Genomic DNA, 24497 nt, shown 5'->3' with positions numbered 1-24497 from the left:
GATTTCTCTCCGGTTTTTCTCTGCCTCCACAGTTACGAGAAGCGGCTTTACTGAACGGGGGGGATAGAGTGCAGCTCAGCAGTGCACGTGACATACCCAATCTAACAGTGACCAAATGTTAAATCGCCACTTCTGCTAAAATACGCACCACCCACTACACCCTCTCTGCCTTCCCCTGCATCGTACCCACAGTTACTCTCTCTCTGATCCAAGCCTGCTGCTTTGGGGAGGATAAGAGGCAACGTAGCGAAGTGAGAATCTTCACACCTGACTCTGAACACCTGGGATTTTGCACTCAAGAAGCGGCGCATCAGGGTTTTCGGAATGACATACACACACACCTGTATCGAGTATGCAGCCGGTCCCACTTTTGCGTGTGTGTTGATAATAATGACAAAATGAGCTGAGTGTGTGTTTGGTGGATTATGAGTGTGTGTGAAATAGTTTAAGCCGTTTGTTGGGACAAACAAAGTGAAGGTGCACTGTGTTTTCTTGTCCTGTTAATATTAGCTAAACCAGCCATGGTGCAGATCCCATCAGCACCTTTTTTCTTTTTTTTTTTTTTGTGGCTTTTTTGGGATGCACGCTTACCAGCACACCCCCTCGTTAGAAGCCTCTCCCACTTCTTAAACACACGAGTACATACGTGCAGAAAGCAAGACACAACACTTGTCTCTCTATGTGCAGTGTGTCCGTATATCGTGGCAATGTTACTATTTGTTTGCATTTTAAGTCATCACAGGTCCAAGCTACTTGATGAACAGTAGCTGCTTATAGCTCAGTGCATATTGTTTACTTCCTGTGTTGTGGATCCTGAGGTACGAGATATTGGCCATGGTGATTGTCCTGTTGACTTTGTATCCTCCAGTGTCGCCTACAATCAGTAGACAGAACCCAGACCTGCAGTCTTTCCCACTGTGAACTTTCATTTCCCCTTCAAAGACATCTTGAGCCAAATAACCAGTGTCCCATCTCAGTGCATAGTGTTCATACGTTGAGCATGGAAGGGACCAAAAGCTGAAGAATCAGGTTTGTTTAAGAGAAGAAAACCTAAAATGTTTCAAATCAATCAAAAAGTAGTTCGTAGTGAAGAGGAGGACAATCTCTCTGCCCATAATTTGAATACTTTTACATAAAACTAACTTTATATAATACCTGTATAGTCTTGGGGGCATTGAGTTGAATTGAGCATGAAGTGTTTTTGATATGCATGTTTGTTTTTTCACTCAGCCAAACATGGCTATATTTATATTCTGCTTTGTTGTAACTGCATACATACTGCCAAGTGTATTTACACTTCCTCTGACACTCTTCTTTTTGTAACTTCAAAACCAAAATTAGCGCAACAAGTCTCTTGTTACCTTGTCTTTGTGCATTCCTTCGTTCTCGCAGCGTGGCATAGGTTTATTTCTGATGTATTTGTTTTGTTTTACCAGAGATATGCCTTGAACGGGGGATGGATAAAGGCTGCACAGCTCAGTGAAAATTCAAAATGCTACACACCCTCTCGCCTCCTTTTCTTACTTTGAAGCAGTATTGCTCTGTTTTTATCATTCAGCTTATGTAGGACTATGCTTTTCTAACGTTTTCATACTGGATGTCTGTGCGGCCAGATGTAATTTTTTTTTTTTATTTTAATAAAAAGTCCCAGATTGTAAGAGGTGAGTTGCTTTCTCTAACGTGCTAATGTACTTTACCCTGCACAGGGTTCACTTGACTAACAAACAAAAGTCTTGCAATTGGACGAAATTGCAAGAAAGTGTACATGAAAATATATGGAGAAATATATACCTATATTCAGATGGAAATGACGGCTGTTTTCAATTTCACATCTAAAGAGAAAATTCAGGTTTATAAAATGTGTTATTTGCAGAGTACTGAGTCTTGTTAGTCCATCTACAGAGCACAAATATAGTGTTAAATGAGATACTGGGTTTACAGTTGTTTGTTTTTTGACTTTAGTGTTGCACTTTTTTATGATTTCAGCTTCACTTTATTGCAATATGTTGCCAGAACACAGTGGGGGCATCTGTAACCAACAACCAAAACAAGAAGCAAGGGCTTTGTAGATGGACAGAAAAGACTCAGTATTCAATAAATCCATTAGGGGTTTTTGAGGAATATCACTTCAGAACATGTTTACAGTAAAACACTCAACAGAGGAAAGTTGCTTTTGCTGTTCAATATGGTAAAAAATAAAAATAAAAAAAGAATAAACAAATCAAACTGTGTGTGGGACTACTGTCTTCTTGAAAGTGAGTTGCAAAGTCTCGCATGAACCGCAATTTAAAAGGAGACAAATGTTATAAAACAATCTTTATTAAACAATGTGTTGAGCACAGTTATGTTTGAACATAAATAAATTAGTAAGCTGGTCATAGAAGATGCTGTCAGTGTATGAAGAAGCACAATCCATTGGTGATAAATGTAGGAGGATAAAGGTAACATAGTGTGCATTTTACCAGTAGAGGGCACTGCTGCACCATAACTGCAAGTAAGATGTTTGGCATATTGATATGGAGCGTTTATATGACAAACTTAATTCTAATCCCATTAATTCAACATGAGATTTAATGACAATGATATTCTGAGGTTGAAAGGATAGGACTTCAGTAGTATTTAATAAGTGCTTAATTCTGTCACAGTACTATCTATTGGAATGTTGGAATGCAATAAAAACATTTGTACAAATAAACTCTTATCTCCACTCAGTAAAATGTTACTATTCTTTTGACTATATCAAACTTCACAAGCCTTTATCAAACATGTAAAAGTTACAAATTACCTTTTGGCTTTTGACATTCTTGGCACTTAGACCCTCATAGACATTCACTAATGATCGCGTACAAGCGCTCATCAAACCTCCAAAGACTTCATTTTGGCAGCTATAGGTATGTTATGGTGTACAGCTACCATTCACTACCAAATAGGCTGTAATCAACCTTCACGGTCAGCTTGCCACACAAAGCGGACACCTGCTTCAGTAAATCCTCGGCGTAACCCTTGTTTGACCAGACTCTCCTTTTATAAATCAATAGTCTCGCTGCAGATGCTCAAAGCATCGATTTGTCTGCAAACACTGATGAACTCCTCCTGTACAGATCGGTCTGCCTCAGACGACACGTCCAGGTCCAGGCTCTCCTGAGAGGCTGCGCCCAGTGTATGATAGTGTGTCTGTGGGTCACCGTGGCCAGAGGATGGCACATGGCTTGTACCCCCTTGCTGGAGAAGCTGACGAGCTTGCCTCTCTGGGCTCGGGCAGAGGACCAGCGAGGATCCTCCGAGAGAGGCTCGGTAGAGGGAGCAGGAGGAAGAGCTGCCCCTCCAACGTTCAGGAGATGAACAGCTGGAGGAGGAGGACAGGGAGGGAGATGGTGGAGCACCTACTACAGTGTCTTGAGTTTCGGCGCAAGGGGGTTGGGGTTGAGAGGCCATCTCCACGCAGGAAGAGGTCCGATAAAGGCCAGGGTCTGCTGAGAGAGGATCACAGAGGCCGTTGCTGGGAAGTGCACAGTGGTTGTTTATGGATAGATCACTGCAGCGAATCGGCCTAGCAGGACTAAAGAGGCTCATGGGAAAGATGGCCTCACTGAAGAGGGCCTCGTCTATGCTGCGACGCAGGTTGATGGGCGAAGGTGGCCTCAGGTCTGTGGTGGAGTCACTGGTAAACGAGGATCCACCTGAGGGCTCTTCGCCTCCTCCATCCCCACGTTTTTCTGAACCCTGTAAGTCCAAATCCAAGTCAAGGTCTCTGTATGCCAAGGCCCGGTTGCTGTGGTAGAGGAGGTCCAGTCCGTTCAGACTGCTGCCAAGCCTCTCATCCATCAGAGTGTAAAGAGGAAGGCTCTCTGTCTCTCCAAGCCCAACGGTATCAACGATGGCGAGCTTCTCCTGCTGGCTCAGGGACCACTGGTAGCTTCCAGGCAGGATGGGAGACTTGGACGCCAACAGTTCAGTCCAGCAGCTCCCAGCAGCTGGGAGGTGGTCAGAACAGTAGACTGGTTGTGCGACCACCAAGGCTAAGGTGAGACAAACCCCAAGCTCACACAGTCTGCAGCTAAACTGAAAAGTCCACCAGGGCCAAGGGTGGAAGACCTCCTCTCCACCTGCCACACCCATAGCATTGAGAATTGCATATAACTGCAGTCCTGCACATGCTAAAGAAAACAATGCTGAAAGACAAACAGTTACAGCTGCACGATCCCAGTCCCGGCTCTCAGCAAAGGGGCAGCGATTGTAGCGCTCAGCAGGTGTTGGAGACGTGTTATTCAGGTGGTAGATGTGTTTCGAATCTGCCCTCACGTAGATGTAGAACACAAAATAGGCAGCGGACAGAAATGTGGCCAGTGCCACAAAGGCTCCACGGGAGATGAGAGAAAGAAAGAGGCAAAGGGGAGGCTTTTGCTGGTAAAACTTCAGTAATGTCACCGGTCCGAATGCAGCGGCAAAATGCAGGAAAACCAGGCAGGCCAGGAAACAGGGTCTTTGGAAGGCTGAGTAGGAGAGCTGCATTCTTGAGCGCATGGAAAGAAGAAGGAAAACCAGACCGAAAGCTGCAGTCAAGCAGGGAAACGGTGCTTCGTAGAGCATCAGCGAAGCCTCTGTGGAGGGTAAACGGTCCTGGTGGCCGTAGGCATCGTACAAGAGAGAGAAAGATCTGGTACAGCCGGCAGCTAGTAGAAACACGCTGACCAGGGCAAAATAGCCACATCCGGATGGGCATCGTAGCGGCAAGCAGAGCAGATTCAGTGCTGAGGCTAGGGTTAGCATCGCAAAGGCGCAACCAGCGCCGTAAACATGCGCTTCCCACGCCAGGCCCCAAGCAGCCATGGCACTGTTCCAGTCGGTGTACAGCGGCACCAACATGACTGGGGCTGGGATCAGGAACGGGTTGATTGATTGGTTCATGGCAGTGGTGTTTTGTGTGAGCTTAACGTTTGAGGAGGTTGTTGAGTCCCAGGTGTCTGAGAGGTTGCAGATTCCAGAGTGCTCTTTATTGCAGTCTGGGAGGAAGGTGACGTCGCTGTCCGTCAGGATGGACATCCAGTCTTCAGTGTACGGGGCAATATGGGGATTTTCTGTGGGGATGCCTGGAAAGAAAGTAGACATTCAGTGATCACGTAAGCTTGGAATAGCCGGTAAGATAAACAAGATTAATGTCTGAATGAGCAATTGAAGAGAACAAGAAAATCCTCAAACTTGTAAATGGCAACAGATGTAAACATCTACTTTTATATCACTTTAAAAGCGCGCCGAATGTGCACTCATGGGAATACACCGAAGCATTTAATCAACGTTTGCACCATCTGAGCCAGAAAACAGATTTGCTCAGGTCCAGGATGGCGAGAGCGTGCTTTCCTCCTAATGTGCTAATCCTGTTTAAAAGCTTGTAAGAAGGCAACTTCAAACTGAGCTGGGCCCAAAGAGATGGCAATGGTGTGTGTGTGTGTGTGTGTGTGTGTGTGTGTGTGTGTGTGTGTGTGTGTGTGTGTGTGTGTGTGTGTGTGTGTGTGTGTGTGTGTGTGTGTGTGTTAGACATCAGCCTACTCTGAACCACAAAGCTAGTTTCTCTTGCATTACGTAAGCCATCTGGAGTTTCCATGGGAGTACAGTTTAATTATTCTGTTAAAGATTTTAGCACTGCAAAGGAAATGGTTTAGCTTTGGAAATTAAGGAGTAACCACGTATATGTGTGTTTGCGTGAACATTACAGACGCCTGCAAAGCTCGTCTCCGTCGTACATGCTTCTGTACCTCAATTACTGGAGGAAGACTTGAATGGGACGTAGGACAGTTCACTAGCATAATGCCCCACAGATGGACGAACAGACAGACATTTTTCAGCCTCCCAGTCTCGTATCACTGAGTTTCACATTGTGGCTCTTGTTCTTCTCCATAAAACAGAACCATCACCAGGCACGTGCTATCTTTCCACCACAGACAGCGGTCTAATAATGGCTCAGAAACCTTGCTCTGCCACAAAAAAAGGTGGTCAAATGCAGCAGAAGAGAAGCATCAGCAGTCATTTGCACACAGCCTCATCAGACATTTTGCTGCAAGCTTATCACAGACAATCACTCCTCCATAAAGAGCCAGGTGCTAAAATGTGCCACAGAGACGGGGAGAAATGAACAGGATAAAGTAACAGCATGGTAAATCACACAGCAGGCAGGTTTAGTAAAGTGTATGCTCATAAATAGATTTTGCAGTAATTGTTAATGCAGCCAAAAAGCATCGCTGTAGCTCTTGTATAAAAGTTTAAAAAGGGGGGTTAAATATGTCCAGCAATGTCTGGGGAATACATTTCCTCGGGTGGTAATGCTACTACTGCCAGTTCAAGAACTTAAATGTGCAGGCATCAGCACCGCAAAACCCCGAAATCTTTGCATATAGATTGAAGATGTCTAATTCGTTTCCGAAGTAAAACTGAAAGCGGACTTGATGTGGTTCAGCGTTTTTTTGTTTCAAGTCTTTCTCATCTGTCTTTTAATGCACTTTTATGGGTTGTATTCTTGTGTTTCCCATCCCACCCTGTCCTGGTCCCCTAATTCGCTCACTTTGTTTATGATTTCCCTTCAACACACGCCTTTAAAAAAGGGGAAACTCCCATAGGTGGGTTCGTTATTTTTAAACTGGGACAGTTTTCTGTTCTGTTTGACTGCCCTGATTTTTACAAGTCTCTTCCCATGCTTTATGTTTTCTGCTTCTGCTGCTTTTTTTTTTTTCCAATTGCATAGATCCAATGCATGGCAGCTGCTGCTTCCATTATGTCTAACATGTGTAGGTCTGCAGCTCTCGCTCTGTGGGGGAGAGTGAAATGGATGATGCTGAGAAGCTCTTTCACTTGGATTAATATAAATGTGTTTCTTATACATTTTTTTGCCCATGTGTGCTCATATTGGAGTGTATGTCAGAGCATTTGCATGTGTTTATACTGTTGCAGTACTGGCGTCCCCCTTGTGAACAAAGCCTTGCTCTTTTCCTGCCTCAGATCCTCCAGAGTGGCAGAGGATATTCACAAGTGCTTTAGCACATGCTTTAGCACTGCTTTGCTGTCTGCCTGTTTTTGACGAAGTCTTTATCGTTCCTCCTCATTTATCTCCTGACCCCAGAGGTGAATCATTGTCCCAGGTTGTGATGAAAAACGTCAGACTCGGGGAAATATGACCCCACTGCCAGCTGCTGGCGCAGCTACGCAGCAGTTTTACTTCACACACCCTGAGCTGTCTTTTGAAGCTTAATCACGTCCTCAACAGGAGGAAAAACAAGGACTGATGAGTTTTTGAGAGGCTGATGTACTGTTTTTTAATTAAATCCCTGATGAATTGTTAATAACAAAACATGAAATGCTGTTGAGATGGCTCCCCTATGCATCATTCTCATTATGGTCCATCAGCATTGCGCTGGGCAATATTGTTAAGAGCAAACTGTATATGGCAGGGCAGAGAATTAGACAGATGTGTGAACATCAGTCAGTACGTTCAGATATGACGCACATTCACACACGGCTGCTGTTCTGCCAGGAAAGTACAAGCAGTGCAGCCGTTAAGTCAGTTTAATCATCTCGTTCTATACTGATGTTTAATTTGCTAGGAGGGAATGATAGAATAATAAACAGTGTCCTGAGGTGTCTGGATAACATTTTCTAAATTCGAAAAAGTCCTGAACCAGTTTTTGACGAATGAAATTAGACGAATGGATGAGAATTAATCACTTAAGTCATTAATGGCAAATATTGGACTGTCTGTTATGGGCTATGAGCTCTGTACTGCAGTGCCTGCATGACGGTGTCAGTGGCTGTATTAATATAGGGCAATATTTAGCATGAGCACCATTGTAGATACGCATGCCAGTGTTTGCTAATTAGCACTAAATGTAAAATACAACTGCGGCATATGTTGACATTGCCATCCCTAGTGCCGTGCTGCTAGCATGGCTCCTAATCAACAGATGAATCAATGGTAAGAATAATCATTACTTGTAGCACCACATGGAGCAGAGCTCCATACGAAATCAGTACCAGATGCGCTGTTACTTGGGTGTCAACTTGAGAGAGGAACTATGCTTTAATGTCATGGAAAGTTGTGACGCAGCTTTAAATGAGGGCATTAAATAAGCCAGTGCTCTAATAAACTTGCACTGTATGACTGCAGCGACAGTCCTGTCAAAACAGACAGTAGCTGTGTGGGAAATGTGTCCGGAGTGTAAAACAAACACATAGCTGCAGGCCTTTTCAGCGTGGGGGCCACTGATAAAGTAGGTGGGCTTCAGTGCAGTGTTATGCTAGTGACTTCTCCGCCCATCTGTTTGCTTTCCAGGGCGATAGCGATGATTTGGATGCCACCGAGTCGGGCCGAGTGGAAAACGTGACGTGTGTTGAATCGGTGCCATGTGTCGTTGCCTCACTCATGCCGATGAATGTCACATCTGAGCTGCCGGGCTGGCCGAGCAGCCCGGGCAGGGTTTGGTATGTGGTGGCTGCAGTACAAGGCTGGATCAGAGCGCTGCTTTCCACTGCATGCTGCTCGGTCATCTGACACATTCCTGTGGGAACAAGTCTCTCATGCTACGGACTGTAGGCACACCTACAGTACACAGACACAGCCTGACCCACTGAGAGGTCATTTTAACTAACAAAAACTCAATTTTAATTTTAGTTTGACTACCTGATCAACAATAATCTGCAGAGAGACACAGTTAGCAACTAGGTGGTTAACATTGTGGAGAATTTAGCGAGCTGGTAGACCAAAAACAGAGAGTTAATATTGGACTTGCAATCGCCAGGTGGTCAATGAATAATGTTAATGTCATAATGAATAATAATAATATTCTGCTGGATGTGTTAATAAGCATACAGCTTGTTTTTCTGCTGCCCCCAAGAGGCCAAATAATCAGCTATTGCAGGTTTAAAACAAAACTAATAGTCTGCAGCCATGCTAGCAGCTCTTTGAGGCTGTAGGTGCAGCAGAGGTTTGAGCTAAATGCTAACGCTAGCAAGTCAACATACTCTTAATCGCAAGCCTGAAAACCGTATGTCAAGGTTTCATTTGATCAGCATGGCAATATTCTGCATTTAGCCCTTCTTTCATAGTGCCTGCAGCTATTGAGTGATGATTACTATGAATATTTGATGCAGAATTTAGTATAAATCAAAAAAAATTTAAGATCCTTGCTTCGCAGATCATGTCTTGTGAGGATCAGTTTCATTTAGGTCTCCGTGGAAACACTATTAGTGCACAGCGGCTTTATTTATGTCTTAATTTCTTTGGGTTTTGATAGTAAATCTTGAAAGGTCTCACCCGAGGCACCTCAATCTGCAGACCAGCTGAGGTAATAAAGGTGACGGATTCGTTTGATGTTACGTGGGCAACAACACACACACACACACACACGTCTTTAATTGGCTAGCGCCGAGTTGATTCTGTGTCATGAAGCTGAGAGCTCCGTGTAGTTTTCATCTGATTGCCTTCATTTTCAATTTGGCTCAACTCAGAAAAAGCAATTTAGCAGGAGCTCTGGAGGAGCTGGATCATGCATACTGAGGACGAGCCAGTTGTGTGTGTTGGGAAATGTGAGGCTGAGAGTTTATCGCCTTCTAAAACAGCTAATGCAGAAGCACCTGCTGTGTGTACATTAAAGCAAACGATAACTGTACCTTTGTTTATGTGCGGCCCACATTATCAACAACAGATTTATGCTTGAAGGAGGACACGATTAAATGGCGGAGAGACAGACTAATAACATTACTGTGTCGCCCGCTCACTCGCGGCCCGACAGGCTAGACGGCCCCGTGGCGTCCCATCATCAGCGAATGGCACATTTGACAGGTCTATTTTTGAAAATCGCTTCACAACATCTGCTATTCTGGGAGTGGTAATGTGGGTTACATCTGCTCCTGTGAACTGGGCTGAAAGTGAGTCTTTTAATAAACATACTGTACTTTACCAGAAGTCAAGTTCACAGTGAAGGACTAATGTGTATAACAGACTAATATAAGATGATATTATATCAGATTTTACGCTAATCTTTTTTGATTTTTCTTGCTTCTTTCTTATTGTTAACAAATCAAATGAAAAGACCAAAAAACGGTAAATAGATCCTGCTGTACCTGCATGTATTGTTTGTATAGCCGTTATTAATCCGCCGCTCAAACTAGTCCCCAATAAATGCACTATTTACCCCTGTTTGAGTGAGGTTTGCTAAAAACTACAGTGCCCAGCTGTTTTAGGAAACTACTGAGCCGTTTGTAAAAGTGAAATTAAATATTTGCACACCATTTTTAAAGATTTAAGCCATCAGTGAAAACCAGCGACCTTTGGGCTGGGAGCTGCAGGCAGGACACATGTAGGTTTGTTAGAGGTGCTGAGAGACGGTAACATTCGGAGTCTTTTCATGGGATTTGCCGACAGCGGCGAGGTTTCCAACCAAATGCAGCGCAAACTGTTTCCAGATAAAAAAGAAATGGGTATGAGTGCATGTTTCCATCCGCTACCATGAGGCAAATATTCCTAATTCTACAGTCAGCCGCCATTAAACCATTTCGGAAGAAGACGAGATGACCGAACGTCAAACTGTGTAGAAATATGAGGGAATTATGACTTTTGTGTTTTTTCCACATTTCAATTTGAGGAAGGCTCATCGCTCCACACAGTGTCTGCCTCCATTTTTTGTCTCTTCAGCGGACGTTCAGGTCATGCGATTCATGTATATCATAATTTATTTGATTTGATTCACTTAAGTCTGTTTCACAGTTCTATTTTCTTCTAATCGCTGCACTTCAACTCAAACTTGAAAAAGTTTTTTACGCACAGATTGAAAATGTGCATAGAAACAGATGGATTGAGCTGCACTTAATAACAAAATATATATAATACTGCCAGCCTTGTTTTGTCGAATATTATATCATCTACAGTATTTGCACCTAATGTTTTTGGACATTCAATCTTTAACCAGGTAATAAATCACTCATCTATAATAGAGCAATTTGACACCCTGCCAATTTATTTATTGATACTGACGTGTGCAGCGCAGCAGCTGTTCATTTTAAAGGACTCTGCTCTGCTTAATCCATACCTTAAAGGCAGCTATTGTAATCGATGATTATTCACCTGAGAGGCAGTACAGGGGAATGTTTGCTCATCTTCTGTTCTCAGGCGTCACAGCTTGAATGAGCAGTTTTCTCCCGTTGGAAGCAATTAGTGGCTTCAGGCAGAGGATGCAGGGTAATTGTTTTTCCCAGTCCTCTGACAGATTTACTGATATTGAAGCAGCTACAGGACAGCTCATGAAATAAACGGCGTGCTGTCCTCTGAACCCTGTGGCGGTGCAAACACACGCTCGAAACAGATGGGAATTTGAAGTTACCGTGTTTGTTTAGGATTTGTTTGCTCACCTGCGCTCTGCGTCAGGGATGGTGTTAGCAGCTTAGCGGATGGCGTGGAAGTGTCTGCCAAACGGGTGTCACCAGCCCCGTCTGCTGAAGGAGCCGCACCTTCCTCAGCCTCGTCATCCTCCTTATCCTCTTTGCCTGGCAGCTCTGGGAAGACACATGCAGTTTAGCCTCTGAGCGATCTCAGGAATACAGTTTAAAGAGCACAACTCTGTAGCCCTGAGTAGTCTGAGGAAAACAGATTAGCAAATCTGGAGCCAAGAGAAAGTTTAACCCTTCCTGTTCTGTGTTCAGAGCATGTCTGAGACTTCACAGGAAATGGAAGGACTATATTTCTTAACCCAGTTCTGTCAAATGGATCGGCCTATCATCCACTTAGTTGTAGCCAGTCATCCATAGCGCGGTAGTCTGGCCCTCTGTAGCCTAATTACATTGACATCCTGATGTGTGTGTGTGCATGGGTGTGTGCATCCTGGTCCATCACTAACCCAGACCCCTTGTTCAATCATCTGCCTCGCCGCGACAAAGCGGAGGCAAACACGAAAGAGCATTTCATAAAGGGCGCCGAGAGAGAAAACAGAGAAGGAAAGCAGGAGGCAGAATGAGAAAGTAATGACGACATGACGGAGCCACATCGCTCTCATCTCCCTTTGCTGCGCTCGCAAGAATATGTTGTCACAGTCAGCCCTCTGTGCAGGATTTGTGTGTTTTACAACAGCGCAGCAGTTATAAATGAATGATGGACCAGATTTGGGGAATATTCAGCGAGTGATTCTGTTGGGAAAAGCTGACGATGAAGGCAGGGGCAGCAGGTAGTGTTAGTTTACATCTTCAGAATGAATATTAATAAAAGATACCGAGGCATAAGGCAGAGTGGGAGGAATAATGAGCGAGAAAAACAATCATAACAGCTACGAGGCAATGCGAGCTACTATCCTACAGTATAATCTAGGTCACGCTCACAGCGCCCGAGCTAATTTCTAAGTTTTAAAAGTCTCCAAAGCAAAATCTGCTTTATTGCTCCGTCGGCCTCCACGCAGCTGGAGAGCCAAAGGAGAGGGAGAGTGATGAGTAACAGGGACCGAAACTGAAGGAAAGAAATGTCTCTCAGAGCAAGTCTTCAGTCATGGCCTTTAAGGCAAGTCTGAGCCCAGTTTTGTAAAGACATTTCAAGGTGCTGTCGACCACCAGCGGCTCCTACGCCCTCGGTTATCATGCTGTTTAAATACAAGCATACTTTTACACAGGCACACAGAGGGAAGCCAAGTACTTCTTACATGATAGCCTTACATTGTCACTCTGGGCCTATAATTCATTACATTTTGGAAGCATCTACAGGCTACAGCAGGCATAGCCAATGGCAATGTTTTTGTAGAGATGCAGTCAGGGCAGGAAATATAGATGTAAAAATAAAAGCGAAAAACAAGTTTCTGGTTCAAATTCTATTCTAATTGCTGATTTGCAGAGGAAAACAGGAAAGCCATGTGGATTTTTGTTTTAAAAACTCACTCAAAAAGCAAGATAATCCATTTTATATCAGTCAAACACTGCAGTTTCACATGATCGGTAGTTGGAAGAGGGTAGCGTGCAGCAAAGCGTATAAATGCAGCAAAAACTCAAGAACGAAGACTTGAAGCTTGAAGCAATCAATGTAAACAATGCAGGATCTGAAATATTGAAATAATCAGCTTTCCAAATCTTAAATAAAAGTGCTTGTTGCCTAAATTTAATCAGCGTCTGGACGAGAATGCTGGACTCTGGTGTTGCAGTTTGGCACTTTGTACGCCCACCATCCACTCCAACCACCTCCCTGTGACTCCAGCGTGGTGCATAAAAGTAGAGTTTTATTCACTTAAACAAACGATGACTCTGAATTATGAATTATGAAATAATTATGAATGCAAATTAGTTGTATATAAACATAACTTCTAGGAGATGGGTGGTTGAAATTTTTACCAAACCTTTTTATCTCAAATTATGCAAGTCAGATTTTCAATGTTTTTCCGAACAGGGAAAGCAAATAGGTGATCTGACGCTTCTGTGAAAAAACAGACTCGACTGAAGTCAGCTTCCTTGAAGTGTTTCGCTGTCACAGCTTTTCCACTTTTACAGTTAAGCTGTTGTTTGTTGAGCGTGTCGGGTGAGTTGGAAGGAGACGCTGTGCATCGCCGCCAGATCACTGCGGCGTCTCAGATCTGCAGCACAGACACTGTGACGTGCCTGCAGATTCAATTACGGCAACTAACAAGATCTGCTGCAAATGAGATATGAGGACAGTAAACATGTGCGCTCACGCTCACAGTGCACAGAGCGGAACTCTTCAGCATCTCACAAGCAAAATTACTGATGAGCAGCTTTTTACAGAGACTCTGCTGACCGAGCAAAATACAAACAGGAAGGGATGAGAGAGGGGAAGGGAGTGGATCTGCATTTTACTTACTGAAACACCCCAACACGACACGTGCTGAATTGTCACTTTGCTGTCTACCTAATTAGTGCATTCTTTTGGCCTTCATGTCCTTAAAGTGTGACGTTCTCTTCGTTGTTGTTCAGTCAAAGTCACAGTCACAGTCTGTCACAGCTCAGGCTGTGAATGACTATATGACTACTACTACTATATGACTATTTCTCCACATTTGTGCAGGATTATAATTTAGGTTGCGTCCAGACATGTAGCCTAAATTGGATTTAACGTAGCACCCACAGCCGGGAAACTTTTTTTTGCGGCAACAGTGGCCCTTCTGGTGCGGTGTTTAGAAGCTCCTCATTATCTTCAGCTTCCAGAAATAATGAACAAAAGATGACGTTGCGCTCCATTACACACTGCTTTATCTACACAAGCCCTGAGAGAGCTTACGAAAGAACACGTATGTGGGTTTGTAAGAAACACAGTGAGCTTAGAGTGATAAGAAAGAAAAGGAACGGGATGGAGAGCAGCGCGGCAGAGAGGATGCTCATAATCAGATGCATCATCTTGAATTTCTTCTTAATGTACTTGCACCAAATTGCATCACGCTGCTAATTTGGCTCATTTTGAGGTCGGTTAATCGAGGATTTGCGGTGACTCCATTACACTGTGAAGTCTTGCTTTAATATCAGGCTGGATAAAGGTGAGAAATAATCCAGATTGCTCTGTAATTGCTTGTTTGCATTAGTCGGGGCAATTCGGCCTGAGAGCCGTGGGTCAAATCCTATAAACAAACAGGCCTAATCCGTCCAGTTTTTCAAAACTCATGGACTCTGTCTGATAAAGAAGTCATTATGAGAAGATTAACATAACATTAAAGTCACCACACTGTTCTCTATTTGCACTTAAGCCCCTTTTGTCCAAGTCAATTCTGTACTTGGCCATGAGATACTCATGTCACATGCTCTGCTTGTAAATCCATCTCCATAATCAATCCATCGATGGCCGTGCTTCAGCCGTTTGGGCTAGCACTCAGATCACAGAGGCGATTTATCCTTGCAGGTATTAATGGAGCGTGTTAAGGGTCTAGTCTCGCCGCTGCCACTGAGTACAGCATACAGTAATGGAAAAGGGAGGAGGGGCAAGAAGGAGCAGGATGAAGGGAAGCTTTTAGGAAGAAAATGCGCAGCTCTCTAAGATGGTCCAGAATCTCATCAGCCTCAACCCCCAGTTCTCCCCCGCCCCCTTTTCGTCTGCTCTCTCTTCTCATAATTGCCCTTGTTGATAGATATCGGAGTGTCCCTTAGTAGAGGATTTGACACAGATGCAGAGCTCTTTTTTTATATCTATATACCTGACAGTCTCCTCAAGGGCAACGCCGCACAGCAAATGCTCTCTCGATCAAAGAAAATCCACCCGTTTGTGTGGTGAAGATGTTCCACACCTCCAGGAGGGAAGCGGTTCACCCTGTGCAGCTTTAAAATAAATTCCAGCACACGCACACAGTATATTCACACTGGGATAATGTACATTATGACAATACACGGGTGCGTGCTTTCATTTTCATATAAGTCCCCTCCTGTGTCCTTTGGCAAGGTGCAATCGCTTAAACGTGGCAAGACTCCGGTGCGGTGCTACACCAAGCAGACTACTGGGGGAGCATAAAAGCACCACATTCTATTGGTTGTCATTTCTCCATGGACGACCAGGAGCTTCCCTCATCCCCGTCAAGCCATTTTCGACCTTCAAAGCAGCCGTAGCTGACATGTCATGACAAAAAAAGTGGCAGGGATTCGTGTTTGTACAGAGGCGAACGGATTGCAAGAGGAGGAGGGGAGCAGGGAGGGAGGAGACCGCATGGCAAGAGGCACGTTCAGCAGCCGCGAACAGCGACCGGCGAGCCGATGGTCCCACAGGAGAGGTGGTGGTTTTGCTGAGTGTGCGCCTGGAATACTGATACACGGCCACAGCACCCCTCCCCACCCAGGCCAAGCCCCGCATCTTTTCTGTATACCGAAAACGAGCGCAGACGCAACACCGGGCGCCGCAGACAAAACATCACCACTTTCAGTCCAAGCAGCAGCAAAGCAGTGTGGGAGATAAAGGAGATTCACTCTCAACCTTCATTTTTTCACAGAGGAAGTGTTAATGAACTTTTTGACAATGTGCAGATTACATTCATCCAAGAGCTTAGCCCATTTTTGTCCTTGGAAACGGCAACTGTCAAAACAGTCTCATCTCAAGGTCCATTTGGTAGCCGTGCTCGAGCTTCTGATTGTATCACACAATGAAAAAGAAGTCCTTAAAGTGCTCAGAGAGAGAGACATTTACGTCAACATCTTCAATGCTACGGCAACTCAGCTGCAGAACGGCTACTAAATCCACCTAAGCATGAGATTTTGTCTAAAAGTTGTTTCAAATAAGAAGCACTGACATTAAAAATCTTTTTTTAAGGGCTGAATTTATGCGATAGATGTAGTGAGGAGAAAAAATGTGCTTAGAAGATGGTTTAAAATCGTTAAATTAAAAATATTGAAATAGTTGGCCGTCGTACAGTAAAGATATTGTAATTGTTTTTCCTGTATCAAATGCTTTTTGAATAGTAAAAAAGGTAATAAGAATTGCTTTGTTGTTTTGCTTAATGGTCTGTGTATTTATCTATCGATGAAAATTTAAAAAATGCATTCGCGCCGATATTAATGGACATTTGGTCGGACGGCAGCCGTAAAGTAGAGAAGATGATCGATCATCACAAGCAGAATATCACGTTGTCCTGCACATACGAGGCGAATAACGCAGACTGTGTGTATACATCCACCAAACAATCATGGTTTTATCAGCTGTACACCAAGCCTCCCTGGCTGAGAATAATCGACTCATCATTTTCCGGCTCAACCTTTGACCCGACATGATAAATGTGCCTGTACCTCGGGAGGATGCTCCTCTGAAGATTCATTAAGCACACAGACGCCAGACTGCCACCAGTGTTGGGGGATGGGTCTCGAAGAAGGAGGTTTTGCCTCAATGTCGTGTCAAATACCCCTGAAACCAACTGGCTGCCAGTAGCTGTTTTAGCTCATTGTCCTTCCCTTTTCATGCTCTGTGGAGAACCAAACCCCCATCGAGCAGCATTCAATCAAATACACTTTTCCTGTCTCATGCAATTATGAACTGCTGCCTGAACACTCATTACAGAACTGTTTAAGGGATTAGTTAAGATGTTTTTTAGGTAGTACAAATCGCTCTCTGGTAGCAGTTGTGAAATGCTAAATTAAGTTAGGGTATGGATGCGGCCAGTCAAGAGAACACATCATTCAAAAAAGCTTGTTAAATACCCACAACAGATTTCACAACAGATTTTGATGCTTTAATCTCCATTCAGACTTCTGTCATGGAACGATTTTGGTGAGCGGTTCAAAGTCTGTGGGCAGCAAGCATTGGAAACATAATTAAGATGTTTCATTCTTTTGTAGATGGTTTTCATTGCTGTATTTTGGAGCAGCTCCCATTTCTGAAAGCTGTCATGTTGCTGAAATGTGTTTGTCCACAGGATCAGTAAAGATAAAGTCCAGTGAGCCTTAACTAAAGAGACCGTCTGAACAAGGTGAGCAGAAAGACGTCACCCATCGTTGTTGGTTCCAGACTTGTACTTAATGATTGTTGACTGGCTCTCAACAAGATCTGGATTTATGCTAATGTCGGACCTTTGTGACTACTTACCATGTCAGAAATGTCATCGATCAAGCCGAACTGTCTGCAGCCTTTTGACAGCCATCTATTGAACACTTAAGACCTGCCTCCACATGATTGATCACATCTATTGAGTCAATCCAGCCACTATTGATTTGCTCAGCTTTGCTTACCTCCTGCTATTGGGAAGTTAACCCTTTGGCTCTGAGTTGTGCTCACTTTGGATTCCGGCACTAGTTTGTGATCAGTCCTCATGGCAGTGGTGATTACCCCCGGCTGCTCCTGCACGGGCCCAGACCTGGTCTCGGAGAAGCCCAGGTCAGCCCCGCCCAGAGTTGGGTGAGTGTCTGTCACTGTGGCCTCTCCGGCATGGAGGACAATCCGAACAGTTGAGTGCTGATGTTTTCTAGCAAACGTGGTTTCTGAGGATGTAGGGGGAGTGAGGGTCAGTGTGGTCTCCACCAGTCCGGGGGTTGTTGCTGTGGTGTGGGCTGCTGCCCATGTCAAGGCAGTGGGAACTGTCGTTTCCGGTGCTATCGTGGAAGCGATCTTTTGTGTAAAATCTTCAGCCTCCTCTTTATCAGCGGGTTCCTCTGGGAGGTGTTGCGGAGTGGCAGCCATGCTGGGTCCGGCTGCTCCTGCCGTGCCCTGTGGTGGGTGGGTATGTGTTGCATTTTGTTCAGGATTGCTTGTGCTAGTGGGACTGTTGGTGAACAGAGTGTTTCTGATAGAACTGCTTGTGGGAGTGTAGGAGTCTGAAACAAGAGTATCATTGTGGCTCTGTGCTATGCTGCTGTGTGGAGAATCTGATGTCCCCGTGGGAAGTGATTCTGGTCCTATCTTTGTCACGCTTGTTAGCAGCCCCTGAGTCGCAGTGATGGGTGGTTCGGAGGCTTCAGAAATGCTCCCTTCCCCTGAACCCAAGTGGTCTTGCAGGTGATCGATTGGCTCTGTCAGCCCTGTGGTGGTTCTGGTCAACACAGCAGCCTCGTCGTTACCGTCTGAGCTCCCATAAAAGGGGATACGGAATGGTAGCGAGGGAAGGGAAGGGAGCTTTGGCCACCAGGAAGAGCTTTGTTTATCTTCAGGTGGGTTTTCTCTTGATGGCGTCGGCCCCCAGAGGGCTTCCTCGTCAGCCACAGCCTGCTTGTGAAGTAGCAAAAAACACCAGAAGCAGAAAGCCAAGGTCCGGAGGAGGCGAAGCATGCTGTCGACAGTGGGGCGATGATAGGTCACATGTTGTTCTCCATTCTCCTGCTCCCTGAGGCGGGTTTGGCTGGCTGTCCGGCAAAATGGCCTAAAAGACAAGAACACACCGAGTGACACACTTTTCATCCGCCCTCCTGACAGCTAAATTTAAGTCGACGAAAACTTAATAGAATTCGCATCTGTCCATTTTCCTTTTCATCGAACATTTTTGGACGGCCGGGTTTCCGCTTCTCAGAGGGTGACCTGCTTTCCGCCTGTTTTTCCAGACTGTAAAAGTAAATCAAGTCGAGAAACTATGCCACCCATTACAAGCGACTGCTGAAGTTAGCAGGCTAAAAAAATATGTCACCCACCACAAATCACAACAAGAACTTAAGCATCATGGACACCCCACAATTAGTGGTGTCCCGTCAGATGTGGTGGTCAGTATTTATGTCATGCTGTTGCTCACATGCATGCTGTGTCGCAGCGGTTGGGCGGCGACACGGACTGACCAATTAGAGAAGGAACCTCCATCCATATGTAATGCATTCAGCGAGGAATGGCCAAGAAATAACGTGTGTGTGAGTAGGGCTGGGGGAGGTTTGTGAAGAATTAGGGTCCGGGTTGCCAACATAAGAATAGAGGGACCTCTTTTTCTTTTGTGGAGTGCCGAGTGGTTCAAAGTCACTCGCCTGTTGCCTCAGTGAAAAGACTGGAGCACCAAAGGAATTTCCCCTGCGAGAACAACAACCTGTATGCTTTATCTGCACTTAACTCCCCACTAAACTCCCCCAACCCTAGCTTGGCCTCGCTCTTTTTCAATCTCGGATTTATTTGTTCTTGAAAGAGGAGGGAGAGAGATCTGTTTAAGTGGGAGTAAAAAAAAAAAGAAACCATGAATATTCACAGAAATACGCCATCACAGTGAAGTTCTCTCCAGCTTCTCTATCATACTCTCGTACATCATAGTGTTATTTCACACTTTTCCTTCATTGTCTACCTCTCTTCCTCTCTCTGACGAGTTTATTTACGACACCCCTTCTTTCCCTAATCTGTTCCAGCTCTCTCCGCTCTCTCAAGTCCTCGCCGTTTTGCTTTCGTACCCACACACACCAGATCAATCAGCCACTAGCGTAAGAGTCTCAGGCCGGTTCTCGCCGACGAGGAGAGCAGGGACTTGACCTGCCATCTCCCCCTCTGTTGCCGCCTGGAGGGAGGAAACCAGCCCGGGTGCACAGTCAGCTGCAGAGCTGCGAAAGGCTGGCTACGAGGGGGGTCAAACACATGCTTCCCACACACTCCCTCGTTTTAGCATTTTGACTGAACGGCATGAAAATCAGCTTCCAGTGAGGTGAGGTTGTTTTTAGATGCCTGCGTGCTGAAGCTTGACCGACCAACCCACACATGGTCACATCTCAAGCGTGCAGAGATGTGATTGTAGATGAATTTGGATCTGACTCTGCATGTTAGTGCAATTGTGTACTTGTTCGCCCACATGTACTGTTCTATAGTCGGTACACACAGTACTTAATAAGCAAGGGAAAGAGGTCTTGTTGAGGAACCGTGTTTGATTAGTTGTGAAGCTTGGGGCAAATTATCCTCCATCCTTGATTGCCTTTCTGTTGATTTGATGCATAACTGATCAATTATTTAAACAGCGTCAGGAATATGTATAATTTATTTTGGCTAACATTCTCACATTTCACGTCGGTGTCACTTTCACTCAGTATCACCTTGTGTGGTGAAAGGTAGCTGGTGTAACACTTCACAATATATCTTCCAGCATGTTTTTAAGTTTCTAATTGTAGAATCTATCAATCAATCAAACTCAAACTCAAGCAGAAGGCTTTCTATTCTCACTTTGTTTGATTTGTCTCATGTAACGAAGCGGATGATATTTTGTTGATGGCTGACTTGTCTTGCGAGGCACACGTGAGGGCCTTTTCTTCAAGATGTTTCTCATGCTTAGCTCCTCCACCTCCAGGAAAGTAATTAAAGTAAGAAGTTAACTCTGATTTGATCATAACATTACTATTAAATACCAGTCGTGTTTCTGGTCGCATGATAAGTGTGTCCAATATTCACTCTTTTCGTTGCTCCCCTGCAGGAAATATGTCTTTAGCAGCAGATAGCTCCTCTGTGTTTGTCAGCTAGTCACAAACTTTGCCTGCAGTTTGATATTGAGCAGGCAGCGTAAAGTCGGAGAGTGAATCAAAACTTTAAAGCTGCCGCCACAAAAAAACAAAACAATGAGCTAAAAGACGTTAAAATGCTCCATAAAGCTGAGGGTGGTTGACGAGTTGGGGCATAATTCTCTGTGTTTGTCCCTACGAGCATTAATAACATAAAAACATTAAGAATAGCAACAAAAAAAAAGCTAACAAATTGATTACCTAATGTACTCGCCACTAATGAATCGAAAACCACACCACAGCTACAATTCCAGAGTGGCCCTTTAACTTTCTTGTCACCACTCATCCCCACATCAAAAAACATGCCTGTTGGTGAAGGCATTGTCTGGTTTGACAGGCAGCAGAGCAAGTGGAAAGGAGCTATAAAAAGTGTCTGCAGGGATTTTACAAGTCCCCTCCATTATTTTGCTGGCGTTTTGTCTCGCTGCTCCCGACAAAGATGGGCCCTGCCACTGTAGTGTGCTCAGTGGAGCAGAGGACGGAGAAAGGGAAGGGCAGGGAGCAGAAGACAAGGGCAACGGAGGAGAGCGCGCGAGAGACAAAGACACCATATTGACATTCAGTTGTGGCATTCTTAGTCCAGGAGAGTAAACTCTGCGGCAGCCTCCCTGATGCTCATTTTAGCTTGTTGCCAGAGCCTCTTTTATTAACTCTGTAAACAAACTCCAGTCTTTCAATTTAGTCTGTGTGTGTGTGTGTGTGTGTGTGTGTGTGTGTGTGTGTGTGTGTGTTCATGAAAAGCCCCCTCTCTCTCACTTCTCTCAAGACCATCAGCCATCTTGCTCTCAATCAGCCGACAACCTGCCGTACATATATTTCTCTATGGAAATTTCACCATCCTAAATTAACCCGATGGCAGTGTCTGGCCATTACAAGCCCCTCCGTGAAGACCATGATCCTAACAAGGCCGCTATCGAGCGAGAGAGACCGACGAAGAGAGGGGCGCGGAAATAAAACAGGAGCGGTGACTGAATTAGAGGTGCACGTCGCTCCTGAGTGATTGAAACGGAGAGGCTCGACACCGAGAGGAGCCGCAAATGGAGACGAATTGACTGTGGCCAAAGTCATTACTATTTAACAAACCTGCTATGAACACGGCAAGGCCTGAGGATCAATGGCACAGCGCAGGATAGTGGAGCAATTTACCTCCCTGCAAATGGCTACTGTTGTGGGTGACAGTTGTTTTCCTCTGAATCTGCTGTGTGGGTGTGCATATTTACAAGCACTGTAGTGTTCACTCTAGTATTATTTCCGTGGTTATATGGAGGTATGTTTGCATCTGAGTTTGTATTTACATGTGCACCCTCCCACACGCTGTTGGGCCCTGTGTTTTCGGTTGCAGCTCTTTAACATCACAGGCTCTATCTTCCATCTAAGGAGTGAACTTATGGCTTTTTCCTGTTGTCCTCTCCTGACTTTGACGCTGCGCGGGGATGTCAATACTGCACAGATTCAATCTGACCGGCCGCTTTAGGCCAGCGGGGATTTATTCTGCATAAAGCAACGCATTTAAAGGGCTTTATAAGGTGTTAGAGAGCTTAACGTAGCGGACAAGTGCCTGTCTGTCCATCTATCGATCGATGCAGTTGTCACCATGGTCATGGAAAAAAGAGAGCGACCAAGAAAAAATGAACATTTCAGGTTATTAATGTCCTTGTTTCACCAGCAAAAAACAAACAAAAAAGGAAAAGACTTTATTGTCTTCCAGGATTCTTTTCATTTTTGGTTTGTTTAATCTTAAAGGACAACTCCACAATATATCAATAAAGACTGATTAGATATTATAATTAAAACGAATCAGCCAGGTTATTGGTATTCTGGTGTTTTATTAGTATATCTGCGTACTGTGTGCAGACATATGCTGTTGTCTATTTCAGCGCATGCTAATTTTAAAGGAATAGTTCAACACTTTGGCAAACACGCTCATTCGGTCTGCCGCGGAGTGATAAATGAGAAGATCTGTACGTCTCTCATACAGCTCCACCTCTTAGTTTAGCTTAGCACAAAGGTTGGAAATAGTTGGCTTGCCTGGCTCTGTCTTGATGTCTCTGAGGAGTAACAACAAGTCTCCGGAAAGTTGCCTCTTCGAGCCACAAAATAGTCCGGTGCATTATTCATCAAGACCACACTTGATTGTTTGTACTCTTTTGTACAGATTAAACAAACACGATACAACGTGCTTTAAAGGTGTTGGTGGGAAAAAAAGAGCCAGGCTACCTGTTTCCAGACTTTATGCCAAGCTACGCTAATCAGCTGCAGGCTGTAGTGTCATGTTTTTGTGAAGGATATCAGAGTGCTATCGCTAACTCAAAAAGCAATCAAAGCGATCAATTTTAAAACACACAGATCCACATCGAAATCCCAGTTTGTGTTTCGTGGATCCCTGTTAAACTTAACTGTGTAATTCATCACCTGACAACATTTTCAAGCCGATTCTCTGGCGTCCCATCGCTAACTTGTGAGCATTGAGGTACAGATCCACAGATAGAAATGGTGCAGCCAGCTACAGTCAATAGTCCCTGGACATTATTGACCATAACGAGAGCCGCTCTCATGTCCGAGAATAGCCACACCTCTGATCACGGGTCCAAATGAGCGGCATCGCAGGCAGGACTCCGACAGGTTACGTCTGCCCTGCAGGCTTCACGACCAAACAACATCCTGAGTCATGCTATTTACACACAAGATTAATGCCTTGTTGTTCTAATCTGTGGGGTTTCCTCTGGCCATCTTACAAATCCAGTTTCCACAAGCAGAATTCCTCTCAGGGCATTAGCAACACCGTTAACGACCCTTTTCTGGGCTTTTATTTTTCTGGCAAAACTTGCTGATTCGCTCAAATGTCATTTTCCTCCGGACATCTTCCAAGCCTCTCACACGCCACCTGTTTAAAACCCGACTCTGACCACTCAGGAAACACATTCCCCGCGCTTGAGAATGACATTAATTGTGCCGGGCTAATGCTTATGTTAGCCCCGCAGCTGATGAATGCGGTGAACCTGCCGACTATGAAGGGGGCTCTCAAACACAGGCGTTCCACCGGCTGCCTTCGCCATGGTGACAGCCAAAGCCAAAGACGTCTCGCTAATCCCTGGGATTTGAACACCTTTTGGACTCTCCGCTTGTAGGAGTGTGCTGCACTCACATGCAAATAGCAGTCACACACACACACACATGCATGCATATATACTGCTCATCCCTGTGTTTAAATAGAATGAATGAACATGGACATGATTTCATAATCCAAGACAGGTACTTACAGATGTTAACATCTTTATATGTCAGATTTACCCAGATGACACACACTGACAGACACACACTCTCCCATGAATACACCTCCCAACACACACATTTCTTGTTTTCCTATATGCTTCCCTCTGATGTCCTTAATCTGAAGCCCTCTGACATGGAACACAGCATGTTTGTGTGCCTCAGTGTGCAGCAGCATGTCCCTAGTCCTAGATGCAAAGCAGCTGATTAACGTACACATGCAAACACAGAGAGAGAGGCACAGACAGGCAGATAGAGCTGCTTACCTATAGATGTATGGAATAAGATGGAGAATCCACAGCCGCCGGTGTGTGTGTGTGTGTGAGAGAGAGTGTGTGTGCTGCAGGAGAGACCGTCTT

The 24497-nt window shown here is 44.8% G+C and overlaps 2 protein-coding genes across 6 annotated transcripts in view; one reads left to right on the top strand and one right to left on the bottom strand.

Annotated features, from left to right (window-relative positions):
- Window positions 1–2332, top strand: part of impdh1b (IMP (inosine 5'-monophosphate) dehydrogenase 1b) — a 14626-nt gene extending 12294 nt beyond the window's left edge. For 2 of the 5 annotated variants that reach the window (XM_041963611.1, XM_041963610.1), the window contains exon 17: window positions 33–2332. In XM_041963611.1, coding sequence (XP_041819545.1) covers window positions 33–54 — 22 coding nt within the window. In that variant the 3' untranslated portion in view covers window positions 55–2332. The remainder of the gene's footprint in view (window positions 1–32) is intronic. The other 3 variants (XM_041963609.1, XM_041963608.1, XM_041963612.1) reach the window with 2 other exon arrangements.
- Window positions 2308–24497, bottom strand: prrt4b (proline rich transmembrane protein 4b). Its single transcript, XM_041963607.1, has 4 exons — window positions 24405–24497; window positions 17659–18782; window positions 11392–11535; window positions 2308–5090 (listed from the first exon to the last, which is right to left on the bottom strand). The coding sequence occupies exons 2-4, from the start codon at window positions 18689–18691 to the stop codon at window positions 3025–3027; spliced, it is 3243 nt and encodes a 1080-aa protein (XP_041819541.1). The 5' UTR covers window positions 18692–18782; window positions 24405–24497; the 3' UTR covers window positions 2308–3024.

This window comes from Chelmon rostratus, chromosome 22 (assembly GCF_017976325.1).
Source record: "Chelmon rostratus isolate fCheRos1 chromosome 22, fCheRos1.pri, whole genome shotgun sequence".
Taxonomy (NCBI): domain Eukaryota; kingdom Metazoa; phylum Chordata; class Actinopteri; order Chaetodontiformes; family Chaetodontidae; genus Chelmon; species Chelmon rostratus.
This window is presented reverse-complemented; position numbering and strand designations above follow the sequence as displayed.

Bases quoted from the DNA above. Each gene is read 5' to 3' on its own strand.
- prrt4b (XM_041963607.1), bottom strand. From the start codon at position 18,691: ATGCTTCGCCTCCTCCGGACCTTGGCTTTCTGCTTCTGGTGTTTTTTG. The intron at 11,536-17,658 runs GTAAGCAAAGCT...GTGTCTTCCCAG, and splicing joins TAACTTCCCAATAGCAGGAG to AGCTGCCAGGCAAAGAGGAT. The intron at 5,091-11,391 runs GTGAGCAAACAA...CTTTCTTTCCAG, and splicing joins ATCCCTGACGCAGAGCGCAG to GCATCCCCACAGAAAATCCC.